The sequence below is a fragment of the Dreissena polymorpha genome, chromosome 16 (assembly GCF_020536995.1).
Source record: "Dreissena polymorpha isolate Duluth1 chromosome 16, UMN_Dpol_1.0, whole genome shotgun sequence".
Classification (NCBI taxonomy): domain Eukaryota; kingdom Metazoa; phylum Mollusca; class Bivalvia; order Myida; family Dreissenidae; genus Dreissena; species Dreissena polymorpha.
Window position 1 is genome coordinate 39,909,044 of NC_068370.1, and position 22,876 is coordinate 39,931,919.

Consider the following 22,876-nt stretch of genomic DNA (forward strand, 5'->3'; position numbering starts at 1 on the left):
TATTATAATGCTAAACACATTTGAATGTCACATTGGTTGGGTTTTATACTTCTTAATTGTAATGCCTTTAATATTATATCAGCAGCTAATCACTAGCCGATTATTTTACTGTAACGGTGAGGCGATTCGCAAAGTACGTGTGTCCGTGTCATTTTCAAGTTAGAAAATGTACGCATTTTTTAAAAATGATTATTAACCGCGGTCTTTTTTCAAACAATTGCCTTACTGTTGACTATATTTTGCGTATAATGTGTGTGCCTTCATCAACGTATCGTGATGCGACGTAGAAGACATTCACATATTATAGTATCAAAACACCGTATTACGGCGTAAATTAAAAGAAAACGTCCACAGATGTGTCCTCTATCAAGATAATGTAACATTTTGATATTAAGTGTAGATATGTAAATGAGTAATGTTTTTGAACGTATTCCCCTGGTAACGCACATGTTAGCATTCAATTTTTCTGTTGCTGAGTAGGTTATTTCAAGACTGTCTTAACATGTTTGTTTGTCAAATGTTGTTAACAATTTTTTACAAAAATGTTTGAAATACCATAAGTTCATTGTTGAATAAACTGGTCTATAACACTTATAGTTTATATTTTAACATGGTCCAAATGCACTTGATTACTGAGAATTAGTCTAAACACCCGGTTACGATAGAATATTTAATAAAAGAAAAAGATTGTAGTACATAATAAGATGCAGGTACGAATAATTCAGTATTGATTGTATATGATATTTTTGGATATATGATGTGGTGGTAATGAAAATAATTATGAAACTAAAATCGAAAGTAAAAGTATAATTATTTTAAATGAACTCTTTGTTTTCTTTTGTTATACGTCATAACACTATCTGTTGTCGACGTAGCGTGCCGATACATTGTATATCAAACACAGAAATTAGCCATTTATTTGTATATAAAGATAATTCGCTGAATTTCGAATGTTATTCATCGGAGCAACCCAGACATTGATATGCACACGGGTCTCTTGTTTGTTTTCTATAAGTGAAAACAGTGTTAAATTTTTAATTGAAATTAACTTTTGTTGGTTTTGTCAGTGTGTCGCTAGTATACTCAAATAACGTTATATAAGAAACTTCAGCAATATAGATAAACTAACGGTAAGAATGATAACACGCATGGTATTAGAAAATCCACTTAAGGAGACAAACACATGTGAGTTGGATTAAAATATATTCAGGTATGACGTAATACAATCCCTCGGTTGGTGGGAGATCTGATGACGTCATAATTTCTAAACCCTACGCACTTTAAAGGGACTTTTTCACATTTTGGTAAATTTAAAAACATGTTTCAGATTCGCAAAGTTGCGTTGTCGTTATGACATTTATGAAGAAACAGTAATACTGTAATTGTTTTCTAAAATATTTATTAAATGCATCTTTTGACGATTTAAACATCTAAAAAATATAAATCGTTGCAACGCCAAACCATTACATAATTTGGAGAGTTTTGCTGTTAATATATTTTGTGACACTACGAGGATTGCTTATATAAAGTTTAAAATACATCTTGCCGAGTGGTCTAAGCGTTAGACTTATACTCCAGAAGTCAATGCCCAGTTCAGGGTTCTTTTTTTCTTCCTTGTTCTTTATCTAGTTTATTTGTACTTAGGCTTGTTAGATCCGATGTTTACATTTATCAACATAAAGCATTTAATGACAAACTTCAATACATGCCAAAATATGTGATAAGGTCCCTTTAAAGCGCCATCTTGAGCGTACCGAAAATCAAATCTACTTATCCTTTGAGAAGTGTATGAAATGTATTAGCTGTATGTTGACACGATGAATGAACAACTAAAATAACAATTCACAAAACGTAGTACACGAGAATAATCAAAAGGAGAGTTGTATTCATTTTGACAACATCTTCTGTATTGAAATAGTTTCGTTCATGTTTTTAGGACATCCGCATATTTCTGTACTGATTCGTTCGTACGACACTTAGACACAATTCAATTTCTGTGACAAATACCGTACACGTCCCGTATTCATCAAACTCCTTACGTAAAATAACTTGAGAAAATGCCTTAAGTCATATTAACACATTTCTCTTTATATGTATAATCTCGGAATTATTAAGTACATACTGATTTTATTTGCTTAAATAAGTGAATTACTTATTATAGAATGATGACACGTTGTCATAGAGGCTATAATTTCAAAGCTATTATAAAGCCGATCATGACAAAATTTACAATTAAACCACCGTAGTATAATGATACAGATTTAATGCAAGTTCCGTGATATTTAATATATACAACGGTTGCTGAGAAACGGCTCAGGACTGGCATAACTAATAACAATTCATCAAACATTTGGAAAAAACTAATATCACAGAAATCAACACTCATAATAAAAAAAATATCTTTAAAAGAATAGACATTTAATCCTCCAAACAATTATTATATGCCCAGTCGACACATTCAGACTTGTTTCTAACACAAAATATTAGCATCAGTTCTTAGAAAACTAGAATAAAGCATGTAAACATTATGACTATGTAAACTGCAAAATGAGATCAAAAACACATTTTCTTTAATCTGACACAACTGCTACTTAACTTGTTAAAAAATTGAAAGTTGCATATGCCTCCAGTTATATTAAGGTTGAAGGTGTGGTTTTCCAAGGTTGGAGTTCATTTGAACATATGTCCCCCTTTGTGATAGGCCCCCTTTTTCAATTGCAGGAATATGATTTTGCTTTCCATTTCCAAGCCAGTTTTGCACATTGTCTTTGCGAACGATTTGCTAGCATGAATGTCGTTCCTGTTAAAATGTTAACTGCCCTGTTGTATGGGTTTCTATCAATGGTCCTTTGAATGCATGCCCTTATACCACTCAGGGTTCCCGGGGAATACATTTTTCCTTCATTCCTGGAACCTCCGCATACGATTTCCGAAGTATTAGGCACACTCTCTAGGTCCACCTTGATATTCCGTTTCTGCAGCTAGTCTGAATTGAAGGAGAACTCGTAATTCAAAGGTCAATGATAGCGAAAATAGACATTTACTCTGACATTAACATCTGCGGGAGCTTTCAAAATCCGTTCTTGCCCTCGTACGGCGAACTCGAGCATGAACGCATTTTTCGAGCGCCCGCGGATGTTTATGCCCTCGCAAACGTGTATTATCTCTATAATGATATGGATCATTCGTCTTGATATCTGACAAGGTTTTGGAATAGAACACCAATGGACAGAAGTACAGACCGACAGATGGTTAAAAAACTATACGCATTAATTTGGGGACATACACATATTCAGTTCATAATTCAAATGAATTTTCGAAATTAAACTTGCTTGTCAATTATCATACTTTTTATGTGTATAAAGACTGTTATCAACCATCTTGATGGCTTGATTGCTAGAACATTGGTAATCCATCTATTAATAGAGATCCCGGTTTTTTTTCACGTATTTCAGGCACACAAGACACAATTACTTTAGAGGTACGTCAGTTCTGAAATAACCGTTTCCCCTACGATAGATGGTCTTATTAATCAATGAGCTTGAAAAGTATTTCAATATATAATTATATTAAAGATTTGCATACTATCTCAGCACTCTTTTATTCTGATATTTCGCCAAAATGTGCTTTATAAAAGTTTACAAATATGAATTTACTACATAGTTGTAGCTGCCTTGTACATAAATAGAGTAAATATTTTTCAACGTCAACAATGACAGGAAATGACGTCATGACTTCATACATTACCATGTAATATACACGTGCGCCAAAAAAAAATTAACAGACTGATATCAATTAATTTGTTGTATGGTTCCTATACTTGATCAGAAATTCCTGTCCAGTGTAATTTCACTACAATACTATAACAATAATACAGTTATTGACTGTACCAGCCTAAAAATAATATTCACAAAATCAAAATTCCTATTTTGTAGCCATCAATATTGATACAATATGAGATACATGATATCAGATTTTGTGTACATAAATACATTTATTATTATTGACTATATTTATCAACATTTAAATAAACTGAAATGATTCATAATTAATTAATTATATTATTTATATTTTAAAAAATACCAAATGTACTGTAACTTTGCAGTAAAACTAAACTGAAATTAATATTTCTTTTTACATATTCGGCGCATGCTTAATGTGAGTGCTTATTAAAAATGTAATGCTCGGCTCGAAACAGTGGCAGCTCTGAACTTGCATTGATTTGTGTCAAGCTTCAATAATATATGTAGTATAATAGTAAATGTAAATGTTAGTCTTAATAACATATATGGGGTAATCGATATATAATTATTTTTGTGACTTGATGTCATCAAATAAAATGGTATAATTGGATGTCTGTTATATATAGCTGTTTTGTTATTTCAGAATGCGCCAAAAGTCAAATCTATCGCTTCATCTTTTGAAGAGCCAGCGCTTGAAACCATCGCAAACAATACGATTAGTTACACCAAAACGAATTTCATCAACTGAATGTCCCACTGGAGGTTGTCTGCAACAAATTACACCTGGACTAACGCCCATTAAGTCACCATTTCGTTCACTAGTGTATAAAGTATATCCATCCAAAAAGCGAGCAAAGAAAATCATTTCTGCAAAAGCTCTTTTTGAGCAGCAGCCGTCTTGTGAAAAAATATGTCGTGGCATTCATGACGCTACTGAATCACATTATCTTCTGAACATTAACAATGGATCAGTCAAGACGAAAAGCGAACAGTTAATCGATATCCTATTAGTGGAATCGATATCGTGTGAATCTCAAAGCTATGAGAACACTACAATACAAGCAGACAATGTAACGTGGGATGACTATCATACAGCACGTCATAAGCATGTTTTTCAAGAAAATGACAATCAATTGCAGACCGAATGCATCTCTTTGGAACAAATGCGTGATTCTTCAAATTCGTCTGAAATAGTAAATGAGACCAATGGTGGTGTTACACCAGACCGCGGCTCTGAAGAAATACCATATATTGTTTATCAACAAATTCAAACCTTATTACCGAAAGTGATCGAACTGTTATCCTGTGAAGATAAATTGGACTAGGCAGTTCGGTTCAATACTTGCATGGGCATTGTTCCAATAATCATTAATACCTTCATCTGTTTGTTACATTAAAGTTTATTTGAAGAGTGTTGGAATACCAAGTCAACTTAAATGTGTTGCACCAAATGCATCGTTAGTATATTGTTGAGATCTTTATCCTGGCTCTACACGATCATCAGATCAAGTCAGTGTAGAACAATATTAGGATAGGCCCAACATGGTGTGTGCTTAACGGTTAAAACATATAATGTAGTGTATAGTGTATAATAGTGTATAGGTATAAATTTAAAAACAACAATATGCATATGTACATGATTTTTAAACAATATCATAAAACAATAAATCGTATAATGATCCTTCATTTTCCGGTTATTAACAACATGGTTTAAATCGTTGAATGTGTAGTCATTAACATTATTTGTTAAAGCTTATATGTATGGTGTATTCATTTATAAATGATGTCAGCCGGGAGGAATAGTGCTAGGCACTTTACCCCATAGATTATGGGTTCAATTCCTGGTTGTAACACTCATAACTAATTGAAATCAATATATGTAATATAACAGTTAAAATACCCCTGCTGTATGTGATTCTATATAATCACAGCCTCTGGTGGTGGAGGCATGTTCCCAAACTTTTCCTCTGCCCCAATCTCCAATAAAGGATATATGAAGGCAGCAGCTGACAAACAATATAATGATTATATAGGATGATATAGGATAATATCAAGAAAGTGGATTGTACATCTTGTAGGTATCTGTTATTCAGTATATGTTACATACACATATACTATCTGTTCCAAACAGCTATGCAAGAAACTATCTCGACTTAATGCTAATAAATGTATATAATAGCCTATTTTTATTTATAAAAAAACTGTAGGGTTGGCATAAAGGTGCTCTGAGTGTGCAGCATTGTTGCAAGTGGCCTGGCTGTTTTCTGGTTGATAAATATCTGTATGCAAACCTTTTTTTTCATTTTAACTGAACCAAGATTGTATATACTATTGATACATATATATCAACCTTATTTTTTGCATTTTTAAATTAGTTACAAATAAGATACATACATTATTTTTAATTATCATGATGATAATAAAAAATTATGATAGTGGTTTTGATTATCATGAATGAGAGTTTGATGATGGTGACGACTTTTATATAAGTAAAGTTTGTTTATCGGGAGACTACGACGAAGATAATTTTTCGTACTCTAGTTATACGTAACCATGCACACAAAATGGCTGACGAAATTGATTCTTACAATAAATTGTTTTTGCATTGGTTTAAAACTATTTAACATAAGATAAAACTTGGGACAAAGTGCAGTCAGTATGAAAACAAATTACGACAAAGAGAAATTCCACACACATACATTATGAAGCTGGTACCCTTCTGTGGTACTTCAACGCAAAAAAAGACAGAACGGGTTTAAACTACAAAACACATAGACCGGTCCTTATACTATCACCAAGGAAGTACCAGTACATGATGTAAATTGTACTTCATTCAACATTTGTTATGTATTATTGCGTTTTGTATGTAAAATAAAGCGATACCATAATGCAACTTATACTTGTATACATGTACCTACTTCCTCTGCTCCGCAACCCATAATCCCCACAGAGTAGATGATTTGATTCTAATCCCTTAAAACTTCATTCTTGAAAAGAAAGAAGAATCGCCAAGAAATAAATCTTGAATAATAAAAGTGCTATTGCTAAACTGTAAACCTTACCTGTGTTCATTATATATTTCAGGCCCGCGTGTGGCAGTACAATTTGTGCCGCCATACTGACTACAGTTACAATAAGAAGACACAAACAGTACGCCACATCCACACCACTCGCCTCCCCTTTAAATACCAATGCCAGAAATGTCACAACACCATCAACCGAAAAGATCACCGGTGCAAAAATCAATGAATCAAAACATACATAATTTTGATAAACACGTTACATAATATCCAAGCAGACAAAGCCGAAAAAGCTCTACAGAAAGTTAAAATTGATGACGATTTTAGCAGCAGAGTAGAACGAATATGCAAAACAAGTGTAAGTGAGAGACACGTATTACAACAGTGATCCACGAAACACCAGAAGAAAAGAAAAAACAGAAACCACAAACGAAGAAAGAACCAAAGACCATACAAAAGAAAGGAAGAAAACAAGTAAAACTCCTACATTAAAACCACCATACCACAAGTAAACAAAGAACCAAAATATAACAGCTTACAAGATGAGGATAACGAGTTTGAACAAATGTGAAATTAGCAGAGCCTATGCCAGAGGTAAGTGTAGTCAAACACGTGCTTCTTATTGTAAGCTGTATATGATGATTGCACTACCAGAAATGATAATAGCTGCATGACCTTAGTATAAATATCTTTATTAACCAATGCAATGTGTAGGTAATCTATATTATACTAACCATATAACCTGCTTGTACCTTCCATATAACCAGGGTGCAGGATCAACAGGGTTTATACTAGTGCTCAAACGGGTACCCTAAAAAACTCGGATCCGCGGGTCAAAAAAATACCCGCGGATCCGGGTGAAAGTTTCTGCGAACGATACCGGTTCGGTTCGCAAGCTACGAAGTACAAGATTACATGTTCATGTTTAATTAATAGTTGCACTTTTTTCTTGTAAATAATTGAGTACAGTGAAGGAATATGACATTTGTAAACACACGTAAAAAATCAATTACATATTGCGAAGTACACTATTTTTATTAAGAGCACGTGCACTTTCCAATGATTTTCTTAAAAAACAAAAACTGAGAAAATGATCTTATAAGTTAATGACTATCTTTCAATTACTCAATCTCTTTTATTTTATTTACATTTAGAACTGTTTTGTAAGTTATATTAACTTACATATTGCTTTTCAAAGCAGAAGATATGTGAAATCGAAGGTCCTGCGTAGTTGGATGAAATCTTCTGTTTGACTTGGGAATGTGTCTGTACTTGCTCTTCACAAACAACGCTATGTGACTTTTCATTTCAGTGGCATTTGTTATGCCCTCCTTCATTGCAAGTTTCTTTATCTTTTGCAAAACCTCTTTGTCCAGGCGCTGCCCATAGCCAGCCTCCTTCAAGAATTCAACTTTTTTCATTTTTGTAAGTTTCATACATAAAGTATTTATCTCCTTCTGGTTTTCCATATGTTTTATATGTTTCTTTCTACAACTCTTATTTCAAAATATCTCAGGCCATTTCCAAGGTGCTTAAAAACCAGGAAACCCTGTGCCTAAATCTTTCATTTATTAACTGTCCTCACCAATTTGTGTTGCTATCATTCTTCAACATGTATGTAAAATCAACCAGAAGACCCGAGTGAAATTAAAAGGTTGAACATCGTTTCAAATGCTGTTTATATATAAATTATTTGTACAAAAAGTTAACCGTCTACAGTATAATAAGTTTCGATGTAGCAACTTAAAAATTAAACAAATTCAAACAGATACCACAGTATCACACTAATCACGCATGTTTACACCAGTGCATTAGCAAATGTATGGGGAAAGGCCTGATACCTGTTTCACAGACTGTTATTAATATTTAAAAACTTTTACCATGTAAATGCTGATAAAGCAAACAAGAGGCCCAAGTGTGACATGAGTCGCTCACATGAATACAAGCAAACTTACATGCAAATGTTATAGTTTCACTGACAGGTATCTGACGATCTGACATAATAACTTTCTACCTCCAGTTTCTTTCGGGGATGATTATGGGACATTTTTATTATTTACATGTACAGGAATAAGATTGGCCACAAGTAAATTTAAGTAATATTTTATCCATGCTAATAAGAAAATATCGTGGTTACAAGGTAGAACTCCGTCTTTTTTGCGCTTTAAAATTTAAAAAAAATCGCGTTTGTCGAAATGGACGAATACTGTAATACTTCGTCGGGATGGCAAATTGTGTTTCCACCTTTGTTTCGATTTTTGAGATCATAAATAATAAACGTAAGACTTTATAAGGTTAACGATAATGTTACTTTATTTCTTCTCGTTCGATCACCAGGCAAAAAACAACAACAGCTTTAAATATAACATTTAACGTGGTAAGGCTCACCCTTAGACTGGTTGGATTGTAAAATTTCTTGTTAAGTTGAAATATTATTTTTAGTGTATGATGTTTACAGTTTGGATTTAGGAATTTGAATTCCCCCGCATTGTGACGTTCGCCTTTTAATAGAGAGTAGAGCGAGAGAGAATATATTGAGATCTGCCAAACGTGTGGCACGTTATAAAATACTTACCAATGAAAACAAAGGTTACAAAAATGACTTAGGCGTTCTAAAATGAATATTTAAGCAAATATTTAGTTTCTGATGAAATTATTCAATAAATTACACTTTATAATGTGGCATTACTTGATAGTTAAAAAGAAAATAGTTCATTAATAAAATGACACCAAAGAGGGGTTTATATGACAAAAATACGAACTGAAACGCCGGTTTAGAAAATACCCAGTCAGATTTCAGACAAGATGGCGGATACAAATGCCACTTGACAAGTCAGTAGTCTTTGATATAATGAGAAAAATAGCATTAAATTCATTAAGATAAATACCTCATTTAGCCATCAGGCTGTAACAATGACATATGTAAGAAGAAAACCGATTAATTGCGCAAGGTTAAGTTAAACAACACTATTAAATAGTAATTATTGTCCCCTACCGGTTTCACCGCTCTGCGAGTCTGTCTGTCACACTTTCCTTGATCCTACGATAACTGTATTTTAATAAATATTTATCCATCATCTCATCTGGATCGGTGACTGTAAATCCATCTACTGAATCTGGTAAGTTGGCCATATGATTGGCCATAGTTAGCTTCTTTTTAGGACTCATGAGTCGCCAGTCCTTTTGTTGCAAGTCCAAGGCATACATTGGGACTTGTAACCGTACAACCGGTCACAGTTACGCCAAGCCGGAGGAACCAGTGGCATATATCCCCATGTCAAGAGGTGGAGGGTCATGTGCTTAAGGATGTGCTCCTCCTACATGGGCTTGGTTCATTCTTCCAGCAAAGGCGTCTCTGGGAGAGATGTCTCCTCGTCTTGCGCAGGTATTGGTGACTCCGTTGCGAAAACCGGTTCCTTGATTGGCGTGGCAGTATATAAATGGTTAGGTTCCTTTTTGGGAAAGGGACAGGGGTCTTCTTCATGTGGGGAGCATGGCCGGCTTCTTATGGGTATATACGCTTCTACCCTAGAAGTGGGACCCGCTGGTCGTGACATGGTATCGGGTGCTTTTGTTTCCACGGTAACTACTGTCTCCGCCAGTTTCCACCCGGCCTCCCAGTCCTCTATCTTGTTAAGCTTTGGAGCCTGTGAAGTTGCTCTGCACACTTAAATGGCTTCCTTTGCTGCAATAGCAGCCTGACTTTTAAATTTTAATGGGCGAATGACTTTAATATAATATTTTGGGAAAATTGCCAAATAGAAGGCTTTCGGCCTCCGTGAATATATCAGTTAACTAATTTTTCTTAGCAGCATGAATCATATTTGCAGTACTATATTTCAAGTTTTTGAAATTATCATAATTCACATCAGGTTTGTCCTGTTTAAATAAACGAAAAGCTTATCTCTTTCGTTGATAGAGTTAAGAATGTCAGAAGTAATCCACGGCTCTGTCCGCTGTTTAATTCTAACCTCCTTAACAGGTGCAATATTGTCTAATACTGACAAAAATAAACATTTAAAATTATCCCATGCTACAGAGGCAATATCGCCGTTCATAACACTACTCCAGTCTGTACATAATAAACTTTGCTTAAAATTTTCTTTAGTGTAATGTTTCAAAGTTCTTCTTTTCACAATGTTATGTTACCAACAAAACTTCTTGAAATTTTCCTTGTGGAGCCCATACATTTAATTAATTATATGAGGCACTGTAGGCAATTATTTGAAATGACAAACATTTGTAATGAATGAGTTTTTGGTAATGTTTAATAAGATATTTTATGAAAATTTCATAGTAACTCATATTTAATATGGTTTTAAAATTTTACAATACGATATGTAGGCAAAGGGATGAATGATGAGCTAATGGATGGAGCGACAGCGGGAGCCATGTCAGTAATATCGGAGACCGGTTGTTCAAATAGAGATGTATTCAAACAATACTTGGAGACCCATGTCATGAAGTAAGTCAACCGAAATTAAGTTACATTGAATTGTTTATTTGTTCAAATGTTTAAATTATGTGTTCGCCAAAATTAAAAAAACAATTTGATAATCACCTTAATATTTTCCTTTTTTATGTGAAAACATACTTGTTTTGTTACGAATTTTTGTTGCATTTGTTATAATATAAACAACCAAACGACTAACTCAACACAGCCGTATGCAAATAAAGTTATCCCCCGTATCAACCCTCATTCTACACGTCATTGCAAGCGCCAATGATCGACCAATCAGAGTGGCCGATTGCACAAGAAGCGTCAGAGCGATCCAGACATACAACTGTCAACTGAAAAACGAGGTAGTTTTTTGTAAACAAACCGTTTCCGATGGACGTTCGCGTTAAAACTTGTTTGTTATGTATATTTTGTTAACATATCGCGTTATATTTTATTTGTTTATTCGCAGTATCCACCATTTTCAGCAATATTTGTAGTCTATTTGTTGCCATAGCAATCAGAATTCTTGACGTAGGAACAAAACAAAATGACGTGCATAATCCGCATATTGCCATCTATTCATGTTTTAAGTTTCGTGAAAAATATGAACAACTGTTAAAGTTATCGCAGGATCAGACAAGTGTGACACACACAGCGCAAACCATAAATCCCCCCCGGTTTCTTAAGTAGTGGACTAATACTAATGCGTAATGTTAACCAAATATTAATTAACAAGCAAATTCGTAAATATCCCCCGCCAAATAAATTGTGTTTATGGATGGTTGTACAACTTAAAGAAAAGGTATAAGTGAAGGGTTGTGCCTGATAATTGAGAACAATTACATCAGGACATTTTGAGAATCCATTTTAGTACGGTAGAACACTTACCAAATAAGGAATATTTAATCAAAATGTGTGACTTTGACCTTTGTGTGTGAATTAGATCTTAATTTACATATTATGTGATAGTGTTTTGTCAATTTTATTGCATATTGCCTAGAAGAAATTTTCGTGAACGCTCAGATGGCTTGGATAAATTGTCGAATATGCAATTGCTTGAACGGTTTAGATTTAATAGGAATGTTACTTTTAACTTCTTATGAGATAAAATAATTTCATCAGTGTACACCACTTTAAATACAGAAGCTTAAAACTATTGTCTGCATAAACAATTAGAAATGTAAAACTGTTATCCCATAAATGTCAATATTCATAATCACAAAATCATAATGAACTGTTAAGTGAAAGGTTTTATTGCCTCTGGTTTGAAACTGTAAGCGATGCGTTTAAATGTTGAGGTACTAGTACCTGTCAAAGAGAACTGTCTTTGGTTGTCAATGTCGATGTTTCTGTGATCTCTTTTGAGATTGCCCTATTGCTTTTTTTCTAAAATGGCTGGATCCCGTTAAAACTGAGCACTGGCATTCAGCTTTTCAGAAACACCACACAGTGCCCTATTGATTGCCTTGCTGATTCATGATATCACACACATTCATATTTTTTTCCCAAAAATATACAATGAATTATGCTGAAGTCACTGAGATTCAAGGACTGTGTACTGTAGTCTGTATTGTTTTTCACTGCCACTGGATTAGTGAATGAAAGAAACTTTGGTTGGTCGTAGAATAGTGTCAGAGAATAACAAGACTATAACGATAATTTGAAAACATTATTTATTGTGTAATATATGCTGTTGTTTGAAAATTGTATGTGAGTTTATCTCATATTTAAAGCATATTCTTCTGGGTGTTTACAATAATATTAAAAAAGCACATGACTACTACTAGCCATAATTATTAAAATCTAAAGTTAAGTAGCAATAATGGACAAATTAATGAGCTGTTAGTTTATGTGTTTTTTTTAAATTTCTGTGTGGATATTCAAAATGATATTTTTACAACATACCGTATCCATTTTGATAGTAGGCTACAATAAATCATAACTCTAGCCAGTGTGAAAAGCGCAGTCGGTATTGCAGTATGCTCAATACTTTTTTGATTGATTTATCATTGGTTCGAACCGTGGAAGTTCTTACATTTTTTGTGTAAGTATGTGTATGTTATAGAATTCAATTATTACTTATTATTGCCACTTCATTGTTGCTTTAAATATACTGATAGACCTATATATAAATTATCAATTGATTAACGCGTATTTAAATATTGCATTACACTTTTTTTATTTTGTAAAATAGATCATTTAAGATTTATTATTATGTTTTAGGTCACGCGCGTTGTCACGTAGACAGCGGGTTTGCTGTGTTAAAAAGGCCTACAGACGAAGCGACGTAGAGACGAGTTGGCAGCGGTTGAGGACGGGTCGGGTAGCACTAACGCTGCAGTTCGTTACCCAGCGTGGTGCTGGAGTAACTGGAAGTCGTTCATAGGCGAACACTTCAATGTGCTTGCTACCTGGCATATGGTAAGCAGCAATTATTACATTGTAGAAAATGTACTAGTATGTTATACGCAAATAGTTTAATAACAATCCTACTGATTTGGGCAAAATACAAATAATACAATTTATTATAAAATGTGCCCTTCCGCTGCAGGAAAAATCAGTTCTTCCGAATGTCGTCTGTCTACCCCGGCGTTGTCATGGCGAAGAAATGCAGCGAAGGTGAAGAAACCTCTTTGTGTTCATTGAAGAACCATGGCTTCCCCTTCATGAACACCGACCGTCCAGTGCAGCTGCTCGCTCCTTGATTACTTGCAGCACGGCGCGACTACTTTCGTGATTACGTGCGACCTCTATTGTCATCTCGGGGTCATGTTAATGTATTATGGATTCTATACGTTTGTTTGTATAACAAAAATATATAAACATTCCCTTTCCGATGTCATTTAAATTATCAAATAAACTACGTACGGTTTTTATTTTCGTGAAGAAAAACATAAATTAATATTTACACATTATATGATATAACCAAACAGTAATACATTTACGTCATCAGTATCATCAACAACCTTGAAATTATAAATAATTATGACGTACATTTCTAAATAAAATATGTACCAAGTGAGTTTGAAAATAAAATTACATATATACGACACGGCGTCAAAATTACGACGTAATGACGCTCACTTAAGGGTCACATGGGCTAACGAAAATGTAAATTCGTTTAGGTTATCGTTGGAAAAGTTTGACATTTATACATATATGGAATAGGAAAAGAACGTAGATACCAAAAATGAAAAAAAGTAAAAATCGAAATTTCTGTCATTTGTGCTGGTTTTCTCAAGGCGCGATACATATGTATATGCATCACTGCTTGTAGAATAAAACACTTGAATTGCGTTAAAGATTTTGTTGTTTTATAATTTTGTTTCCGAAGCCAGGTGTTCTTAAATCGGTAGGCCTACCGTGAGGGTGAAGAAGACCCTTTGAAGTAAGGTGAGAGACCTTACTGCGTTTGGTGTGTGATCAAACAATTTCATTTCTTCGCGACAACTATTGCATTTCAGGGCCAATAGCTGTGTGGACGAAGGTGTTAATTCGTAAATTGTGTACGTTGAGCACATGGTGATATTACAGTGAAGTGTTATATAGATGAGGACACTCGTTAACGGCGTTATTTATTATCCTTGGTTTGCAAACGCAGATTCAATCCTTCAACGGTAGCAACATGCCCTGGTCTGTACTTGAAACCGAGCCTATCACCATGTTCTTTTAAAATTTATCACAGCTATTCATCGTATAATTTTAGCAATTCCTTAGGAGGACCAATTTATTGTGTATTTCAGATGACGTTCGAATGCTGGTTTGCCGGATGCGAAAGGATTTTTACAACTCGTGATCAGCTGAAGAACCACGTAAGCAACCACGGGTACCTACGGGTGGTCTGTCCGTGGTGCAGCGAAGATGAGAAGTCCAAGAGACGGATGGTTGACCACAAGAGACATGTGAGTGAGTGTCACGTCGGGGTGATCGCGGACGATGAGAGACTTCACTTCTTACGTGAGCGTTGTGGGTTCTTATTGGCCATAAATCCAGATGATTACAAGCGTGCCATTGGGACACCGGAGGAGGGTCCTGACATATCCCTCAGTGCTGTTGCCGCCCCGCCTCATAGTCGGAAGTTGACCTTCGAGCAATTGTTCAATGACTTTGAAAGTCCAACGAAGTCACCAAACACATCATCACCCATATATCATCCGAAGTCTCCTGTGGAAGTACCCACGTGTCAACAGAAGTCTCCCGTGGAAGTTATTTTCTCAGCAGATGGGCATCACACCCCCCTGAAGTCTCTACCCCGTGCACTTCAAGCACCACCATCCACACAGCCCCTCCCGAAGTCTCTTCCCCTTCAACTTCAGGCACCACCATCCACACAGCCCCTCCCGAAGTCTCTTCCCCGTCAACTTCAGGCACCACCATCCACACAGCCCCTCGCGAGGTCCCTTCCCCGTCAACTTCACGCACCACCATCCGAGCAGCTCCTCCCGACGTCCCGAACACCAGTCAGTCCTGCACAAAATACTCCCGTGTTGCAGGTCTGATCAAACTGCATTTACAACGAAAATACATTAACATTACATAAAACAATAGTTTGAATATTTTTGAACGGCTTGTGGTAAAGAATCAGCACAATATGTAATCGACTCAATTATCATTTTCAGAAGCCGCGGTAGTACAGGCTAAACTCAAATAAGCGATAATCGAACTCTTATGTACTCTTGTTTTTTTCCTCGAGCTTTTTTTTAGATCCAATGTTTACATTTATCAATGTAAAGCATTTACTGACAAACTGCAAAATGTCTGAAAAGGTCCATATAAAGCGCCATCTTAAACGTACCAAAACATAAAATTTAATTTATTTTTCGGGAATTGTATGAAATGTATTAGCTTTATGCTGATACGAGTATATAAGTTCGTATTACTCAGGTTCAACGTCGATGAATACACAACTAGAATAACATTTAACAAAACGTAGTACATAAGAATAATAATTAGTAGAGTTTTATTCATTTGGGTAACATCTTTTGTATTGAAATAGTTTCGTTAATGTGCACTGTTGGGACATTTTCGTATTTCTGTACTGATTCGTTCGTACGACACATTGACACAATTTAGTTTCTGCGACAAATAGAGAACATGTGTCGTATTTACCCAGTTCCTCGTAAGAATAACAAAAGATTAAAATTGTGCCTTTGTTTTGTTTTTATGTTTTTCTCATGAATTTGAGGAAATGCGGCCATGATAGCCGGATTCTAAGGGGGAGTAGCGTATTCTAACTGTTTGAACGCGGACATGTGGCTGGGGAGCATAAATATCTGCTTAGGGACAGTGGCTATCCATGCAATCAGTGGTTTCTCACTCCTTATTTAAACACAGCCAATGCAGCACAGGTGAACTACAACAGGAACATAACAAGGTGTTTTTAATTACAATACAATATTTACAATATTTATTAAAAATACGAGAGCATATGTCAATGATATTGTGAAATTAAACAATAACTGGTTATGGTTAGTGCTTTTTATGTCCCCCCCCATCCACTATAGTGGGGGTCATATTGTTTTTGCCCTGTCTGTTTGTTTGCCCCAACTTTAACATTTTGCTATAACTTTTGCAATATTGAGGATAGCAACTTTATATTTGGCATGCATGTGTACCTCATGGAGCTGAACATTTTGATCGATGTCATCCTTCAAGGTCAAAGATATAGCTTCAAAGCGGCGCAGAAGGGGACATGTGCAAGTACATATGATTTGAACAAACTAACATGATATTATGGAATGCGTTCACTTGAAAAAAATAACTCTAATTTGCAATCTATTTTACTTTTTATGTGAGATTAACTATACAATTACTTTCTCCAGCTTTGCACATTGGTGAGTCCACAGTCATCAAGTGATGCGCAAGTGGATTCTGAACAATGTTTGAATGTTTACATATACAATATTTTATTATAATCTTAAAAAATAATATAAAATGTGGTTTTGATATGCATATTTGTATGTCTTAAATAGAATGGGATTGATATTGCATTTATGAATAAGAAACTCAAACAAGACAAAAACAAAAAAAACACTCCTTAATTTATTGTGCTACGTGTGTTATGTATTGAAATGTAATAGTTTTTTTCGCGGTTGCATTGGATTCTCTGACGGTTATACGTGATGTGTGGGTTGTCAGATGCACAGACACTTCATGGGTGAGACAAATAAAGGAGAACACTAGGTCTCAACCATCTCGGCCTGTTTCAAGAATTCCGGTTCTGTGCGAAAGAGAGGAAAAAACATTATATTAGTTTAACATTAATATTAACCTTTGTTAAAACTTAAATAGTACATTTCAAATTTTTACAAATCACAACTAATGTTTTCTTGGCAAAGTTTTCTTTTTTACTGTTACATCACCCTGATTAAACACTGCTGAATTACAATCCTACATTTAGTAAATACATTTTGATTTCTCCAGGGGATTTTTGCATCGACACCATGCATCCACTTCAAACACTGAGTGTAAACCATATGGTTGCTGCAATGAAGGATTTGCTGAGAGAAGAAGCTGGCAATCCATATTGTTTATTGAAAGGAAATGGCATGTCACTATACTGTTACCATTCAGAGGAGGGATACCTTTTACTCATACATTATTTCAAGTGATATTTTATTCATCTTAGAGCCGGACCATTATGCAGGATGGGAGGAGACGGGGTTTTGTGGAGAGCTCTGGGAAGGCAGCTCTTCCCAAAAAACTACAGTTGACAATTTTGGAGGAGAAGTTAGTCATATTGTAAACATTACCAATTGCAAATAAAATAATGATGCAGATCAAGCATTTTTCCGTGGTTTATATTATTATTTTAATTTTGCAAAAACAACCTTTTTCAGAATGGTGTATAGTTGTTCACTTTGTCCAGCTCTTGTCCTTAGTGCCCAAAACAAGGTGGTAGGTGTGCAAGGTGGAGGGGCCGATACTGGTCTACTCAAGAGACCCATGCAAGAAAATAATGGGTACAAACATGCTTACATGTTTGTAATGTAAATCTAATATTATCAATTTAAATCCTTTTCTTTGTTTTTGACAGCGCACTTAAGTCAATAATAAATGTCATTAATAATATAAGGCTTAAATTGGCATTGAATATGTCATACTAAAAGGGGGACAGCCTCTTTATATATATCATGCATGAACACAAGTCAACAGTGAAACACATACTCTTTAAGTGTTCATACTTTATAGAAACAGAATTATAATCATTTGACCTAATATATTTTGATTGTTTTTTATCAGATACCCAGGAAAAAGGAGAGGGAACCTTTCAAAACCTCCTACCGCCCCAAAAGGCAACATAAGGGTGAGCGAGGACAACTGCGCGTTTGAAGTGCGCGTGTAGTTTCAGAAGAAGACGCTTTCGCCTACATTGAAAGACAATCGGGTGAGCAACTAAATGTGCTACTAATGTTTGCAATGCTAGTGATATCGAAGCATAATAATGGTATTGGTGAATAGGCTAATGACGGTTAAGAATATGGTGATGCTAATTTTATCAGTATCATATCATCATCGTGGTGCAGATGGAATGATCATCTATAAAGACATATTCAGTTTGAAAACAGTTCGTATATTAAATTAAACACATAGGACAAATATTGAACCATCCAGCCGAGCACCCATCCAAGACCACTATGTACATCGCATAGTTTTGTAGTTCCAATTTTGCATTAATTTGGATCCCTCTCAGCATTTATCTCAATTATGTCATAAAACCTTGTCTAGTAGTTCCAGTCATTTAGTTTAGAACAAGTAAGTGATACTATTGATTTCTATTATATACATCAGCTCCTTGAGGAAGAGGACGAGGGCAAAAACACGCACCAGGAAGATAATCGCTAAACGCGCTGCTAGACTGACTTCCCAAAAATAATCGGAAGGAGAGTCCGAGCACCGTAAAATACCTCACATACAAAGTAGGCCATCCACAGCCGGTCCGAATCCCGGGCCACGGACTCAAACAGACACCAGTATCTTATATATAGTGAACGTAACCTGCCGATATATCAAACACAGAAACTAGCCATTTATTTTTATATAAAGCCATTTCGCTGAATTTCGAATGTTATTTATCGGAGCAACCCAGACTTTGACCTGCTCACGAGTCTCTTGTTTATTTTCTGTAAGTGAAATCAGTGTTGAATTCTTATTTGAAATTTACTTATGTTGGCTTTGTCAGTCAGTCGCTAGTATACTCAAGTAACAATATATACGAAACTTCAACAATATAGATAAACTTACGCTAAGAATGATAACACGCATGGTATTCGAAAAATCCACTTTAGGAGACATACACATGTGAGTTGGCGTAAAATATATTCAGATATGACGTAATACAATCCCGCGGTCGGTGGGAGATCTGATGTCGTCATAACTTCTAAACACTACGCACTTAAAAGGGACCTTTTCACAGTTTGGACAATATAAACAAAAAAAAATTCACATTCGCAAAGTTGCGTTGTTGTTATGATATTTTTGAAGAAACAGTAATACTGAACATTTACCATGCTCTAAAATATTTATTTTTTGCATCTTTTGACAATTTAAACATCTAAATATTCAAAAGCGTTGCAACGCGCTTACATGATATCGATTATACACGTGTTTCATTTTTTATTACAGTTGTGGACGATGGATGCATCGGAGGCATCGATGACGGCAAGTCAGTGGATAGAGTGGGCGGTCGAGAAAGGCATAAGAGCAAATACACAGGGAGTGTATATCGTAAGTGAATTGCCTGTTTTAATTACTTGTATTATACTTCTTAAATAGTTTCAATATTGACAAAGAAGTATTGCTCCGACACATGACGGCATATAGATTTTTATAACAAATATATATAAAGGTAAATATTCATATATAGATACAATTTTTTAATGATATCGAATATACACGTGTTTTATTCTTTTTCAACAGTGGAGCGAGCCAGAGGATGACGGGATTGAGAAGCCGGCCATCATGGAGGAGACGCCCGCCATTTCACCGGCACCCACGTCTGTCGGGTAAAGGTTGTCAGGTTCGTCCAGGGCGTCCGACCTGTCCAGTTCGTCCGACCTGTCCAGGTCGTCGAGTTCGTCAATGTCGTCCAGAGCGTCCACGTCGTCCAGCTCCCTGTCGAGGTCGTCCAGTTCGGACTCGGAGTACGTCCCGTTTGAGGCCTCCGACTCCGACGAGGATGTCCCTCTGGTGGCTCCGACGGTCCCTGTGGTGGCTCGGGTGGTCCCTCTGGTGGCTTTGCCACCACCCAGGCCTGAGAGGCGCATGAGAAATAGGATTACGGAGGCGGAGGAACTGGCCATAAACATGGTATTCGCAGAGGACATTGTCTCGACGTCCTTGTCAGGCAAGAGTATAGGCATCGAAGTCGTGAGACGAAAATACAACCGGGCGACCATGGGCCGTTTGGGCTTTGAGCAGGTTCGAGCAAAGATCCGAAACCTGGCCAAGGCTCGTGCAGCTCGCCTGACGGCAGGCCCTATGTAGAGCCCTAGACCGGCTGATATTTCTTATATGTTTTTTTAATATGCTTTTATGTCTTTGTTAAAATGAATATGTATTAGTATACATTGTAAGTACTGGTTCAACCCAGGAAAATACTTTATTATTTGTAAATGTTTTTATATGCTTTTATGTCTTTATTTAAATGAATATGTATTAGTATACATTGTAAGTACTGGTTCAACCCAGGAAAATACTTGATTATTTGTAAATGTTTTATATGCTTTTATGTCTTTATTTAAATGAATTTGTATTAGTATTCATTGTAAAAACAGGTTCAACCCACGAAAATACTTGATTATTTGTAAATGTTTTATATGCTTTTATGTCTTTATTTAAATGAATATGTATTAGTATTCATTGTAAGTACTGGTTCAACCCAGGAAAATACTTGATTATTTGTAAAAGTTTTATATGCTTTTATGTCTTTGTTTAAATGAATATGTATTAGTATACATTGTAAGTACTGGTTCAACCCAGGAAAATACTTGATTATTTGTAAATGTTTTATATGCTTTTATGTCTTTATTTAAATGAATTTGTATAAGTATACATTGTAAGAACAGGTTCAACCCAGGAAAATACTTCATTATTTGTAAATGTTTTATATGCTTTTATGTCTTTATTTAAATGAATATGTATTAGTATACATTGTAAGTACTGGTTCAACCCAGGAAAATACTTGATTATTTGTTACATTTTGTTTTTATATGCTTTTGTGTCTTTATTTAAATGAAAATGTTTTAGTATGCATTGTAAGTACTGGTTCTACCCAGGAAAATACTTGATTATTTGTAAATGTTTTTATATGCTTTTATGTCTTTATTTAAATGAATATATATTAGTATGCATTGTAAGTACTGGTTCTACCCAGGAAAATACTTGATTATTTGTTAATGTTTTTATATATGCTTTTATGTCTTTGTTTAAATGAATATGTATTAGTATACATTGTAAGTACTGGTTCAACCCTGGAAAATGCTTGATTTTTTGTTTCCTTTTTATACATGATCATTGATTAGTACTGGTTATATTTACTACCCAGAATTTTTGTCTGAAAATAAAATATTATTACATAGTTTGTAATTATATAACAGACAGTTACTTGTTGTTGTATATTGCCTTGAGCTAAGCGAAAACACTTTTCAAACACAAACGTGCGAACAAACTAAGTTATCCATATGTTGGATCTCGACTTTGAAGGATGACCTTGACCATTAACCACTCACGATGTGCAGCTCCATGAGATACACTTGCATGCTAAATAACAAGTTGCTTTCTTCAATAATGCAAAAGTGTATATTAAATGAGCGATTTTTTCCTATATATTTCACCTTTGACCTTGGAGGATGACCTTGACTTTTAACCACTCAAAATGTGCAGCTCCAAAAGATACAAATGCATGCAAAATATCAAGTAGCTATCTTCAAAAATGCAAAAGTTATTTCAAAACTAACACTTTCGGTGTTCACAAGGAATCCATCTTGGGGCCACTACTTTTCTTAATATATGTTATGCAGGCAGTGGTAAAAAAAGCTTATTTTGCATGCTGATCATTGTGCAAATAGAAAGATCTAGGGCATATTGGTTTTGGCCTGTCTGTCTGTCTGCCATTCATTGTATGTATGTGTTCCAAGAGAAATAAGCAAAAACATTGGTTTCAGTTAAGTGGAGTCTACCTGTTGGCCATCTAAGGATATAACTATCAATAGATGTTCACCCTTGCACCACGATGAGAACGGTATACAGGCGAGGACCGGTTGATTACCAGTCCAAATTACAAGGAATCAAAAGGTCAACTAATCACAGAGCTAATCAAATTAACAAAATTAACAAGAACTAGAACAAAAAGATTAAAAAAATTGAAAACAAGCAAAACGCATAACTCCCACTACTGGTTCGCTGACGTAGTAATATCTTTAGATGGCCAGCAGGTAGACTCCACTTAACTGAAACCAATGTTTAACCCATAGTGACGTCACCATCAAGGTAAAGAATGACTACACAGCATTTAATATGAAAGCTAGTACTCACTAACCCGACTATTTCATTGGCTGATTCAATTCTCTATATATAGCATAACATCGGTCTATTCTTCATTTCTACTTTGGAAAGCAAGCAGGATGGATGCGCCCACAACTATTGTTCTTGTTGCACCGGCAGACATTGCG

The 22,876-nt window shown here is 35.3% G+C and overlaps 2 protein-coding genes and 1 long non-coding RNA gene across 3 annotated transcripts in view; all 3 read left to right on the plus strand.

Annotated features, from left to right (window-relative positions):
* Window positions 1-11,116: 11,116 nt before the first annotated feature.
* LOC127862876 (uncharacterized) lies at window positions 11,117-13,496 on the plus strand. Its single transcript, XR_008040833.1, has 3 exons — window positions 11,117-11,228; window positions 11,482-11,566; window positions 13,428-13,496. It is a non-coding gene; the product is annotated as an uncharacterized LOC127862876 (long non-coding RNA).
* A 5,568-nt stretch (window positions 13,497-19,064) lies between these two features.
* Window positions 19,065-22,876, plus strand: part of LOC127862868 (uncharacterized) — a 73,822-nt gene continuing 70,010 nt past the window's right edge. The window contains exon 1 of the mRNA XM_052402127.1: window positions 19,065-19,329. The gene's annotated coding sequence lies outside the window, so the exon portion shown is untranslated. The remainder of the gene's footprint in view (window positions 19,330-22,876) is intronic.
* LOC127862867 (uncharacterized) lies at window positions 19,228-20,900 on the plus strand. The gene is made up of 2 exons (XM_052402125.1): window positions 19,228-19,931; window positions 20,124-20,900. Exon 2 carries the CDS (start codon window positions 20,286-20,288, stop codon window positions 20,688-20,690), a length of 405 nt encoding a protein of 134 aa, XP_052258085.1. The 5' UTR covers window positions 19,228-19,931; window positions 20,124-20,285; the 3' UTR covers window positions 20,691-20,900.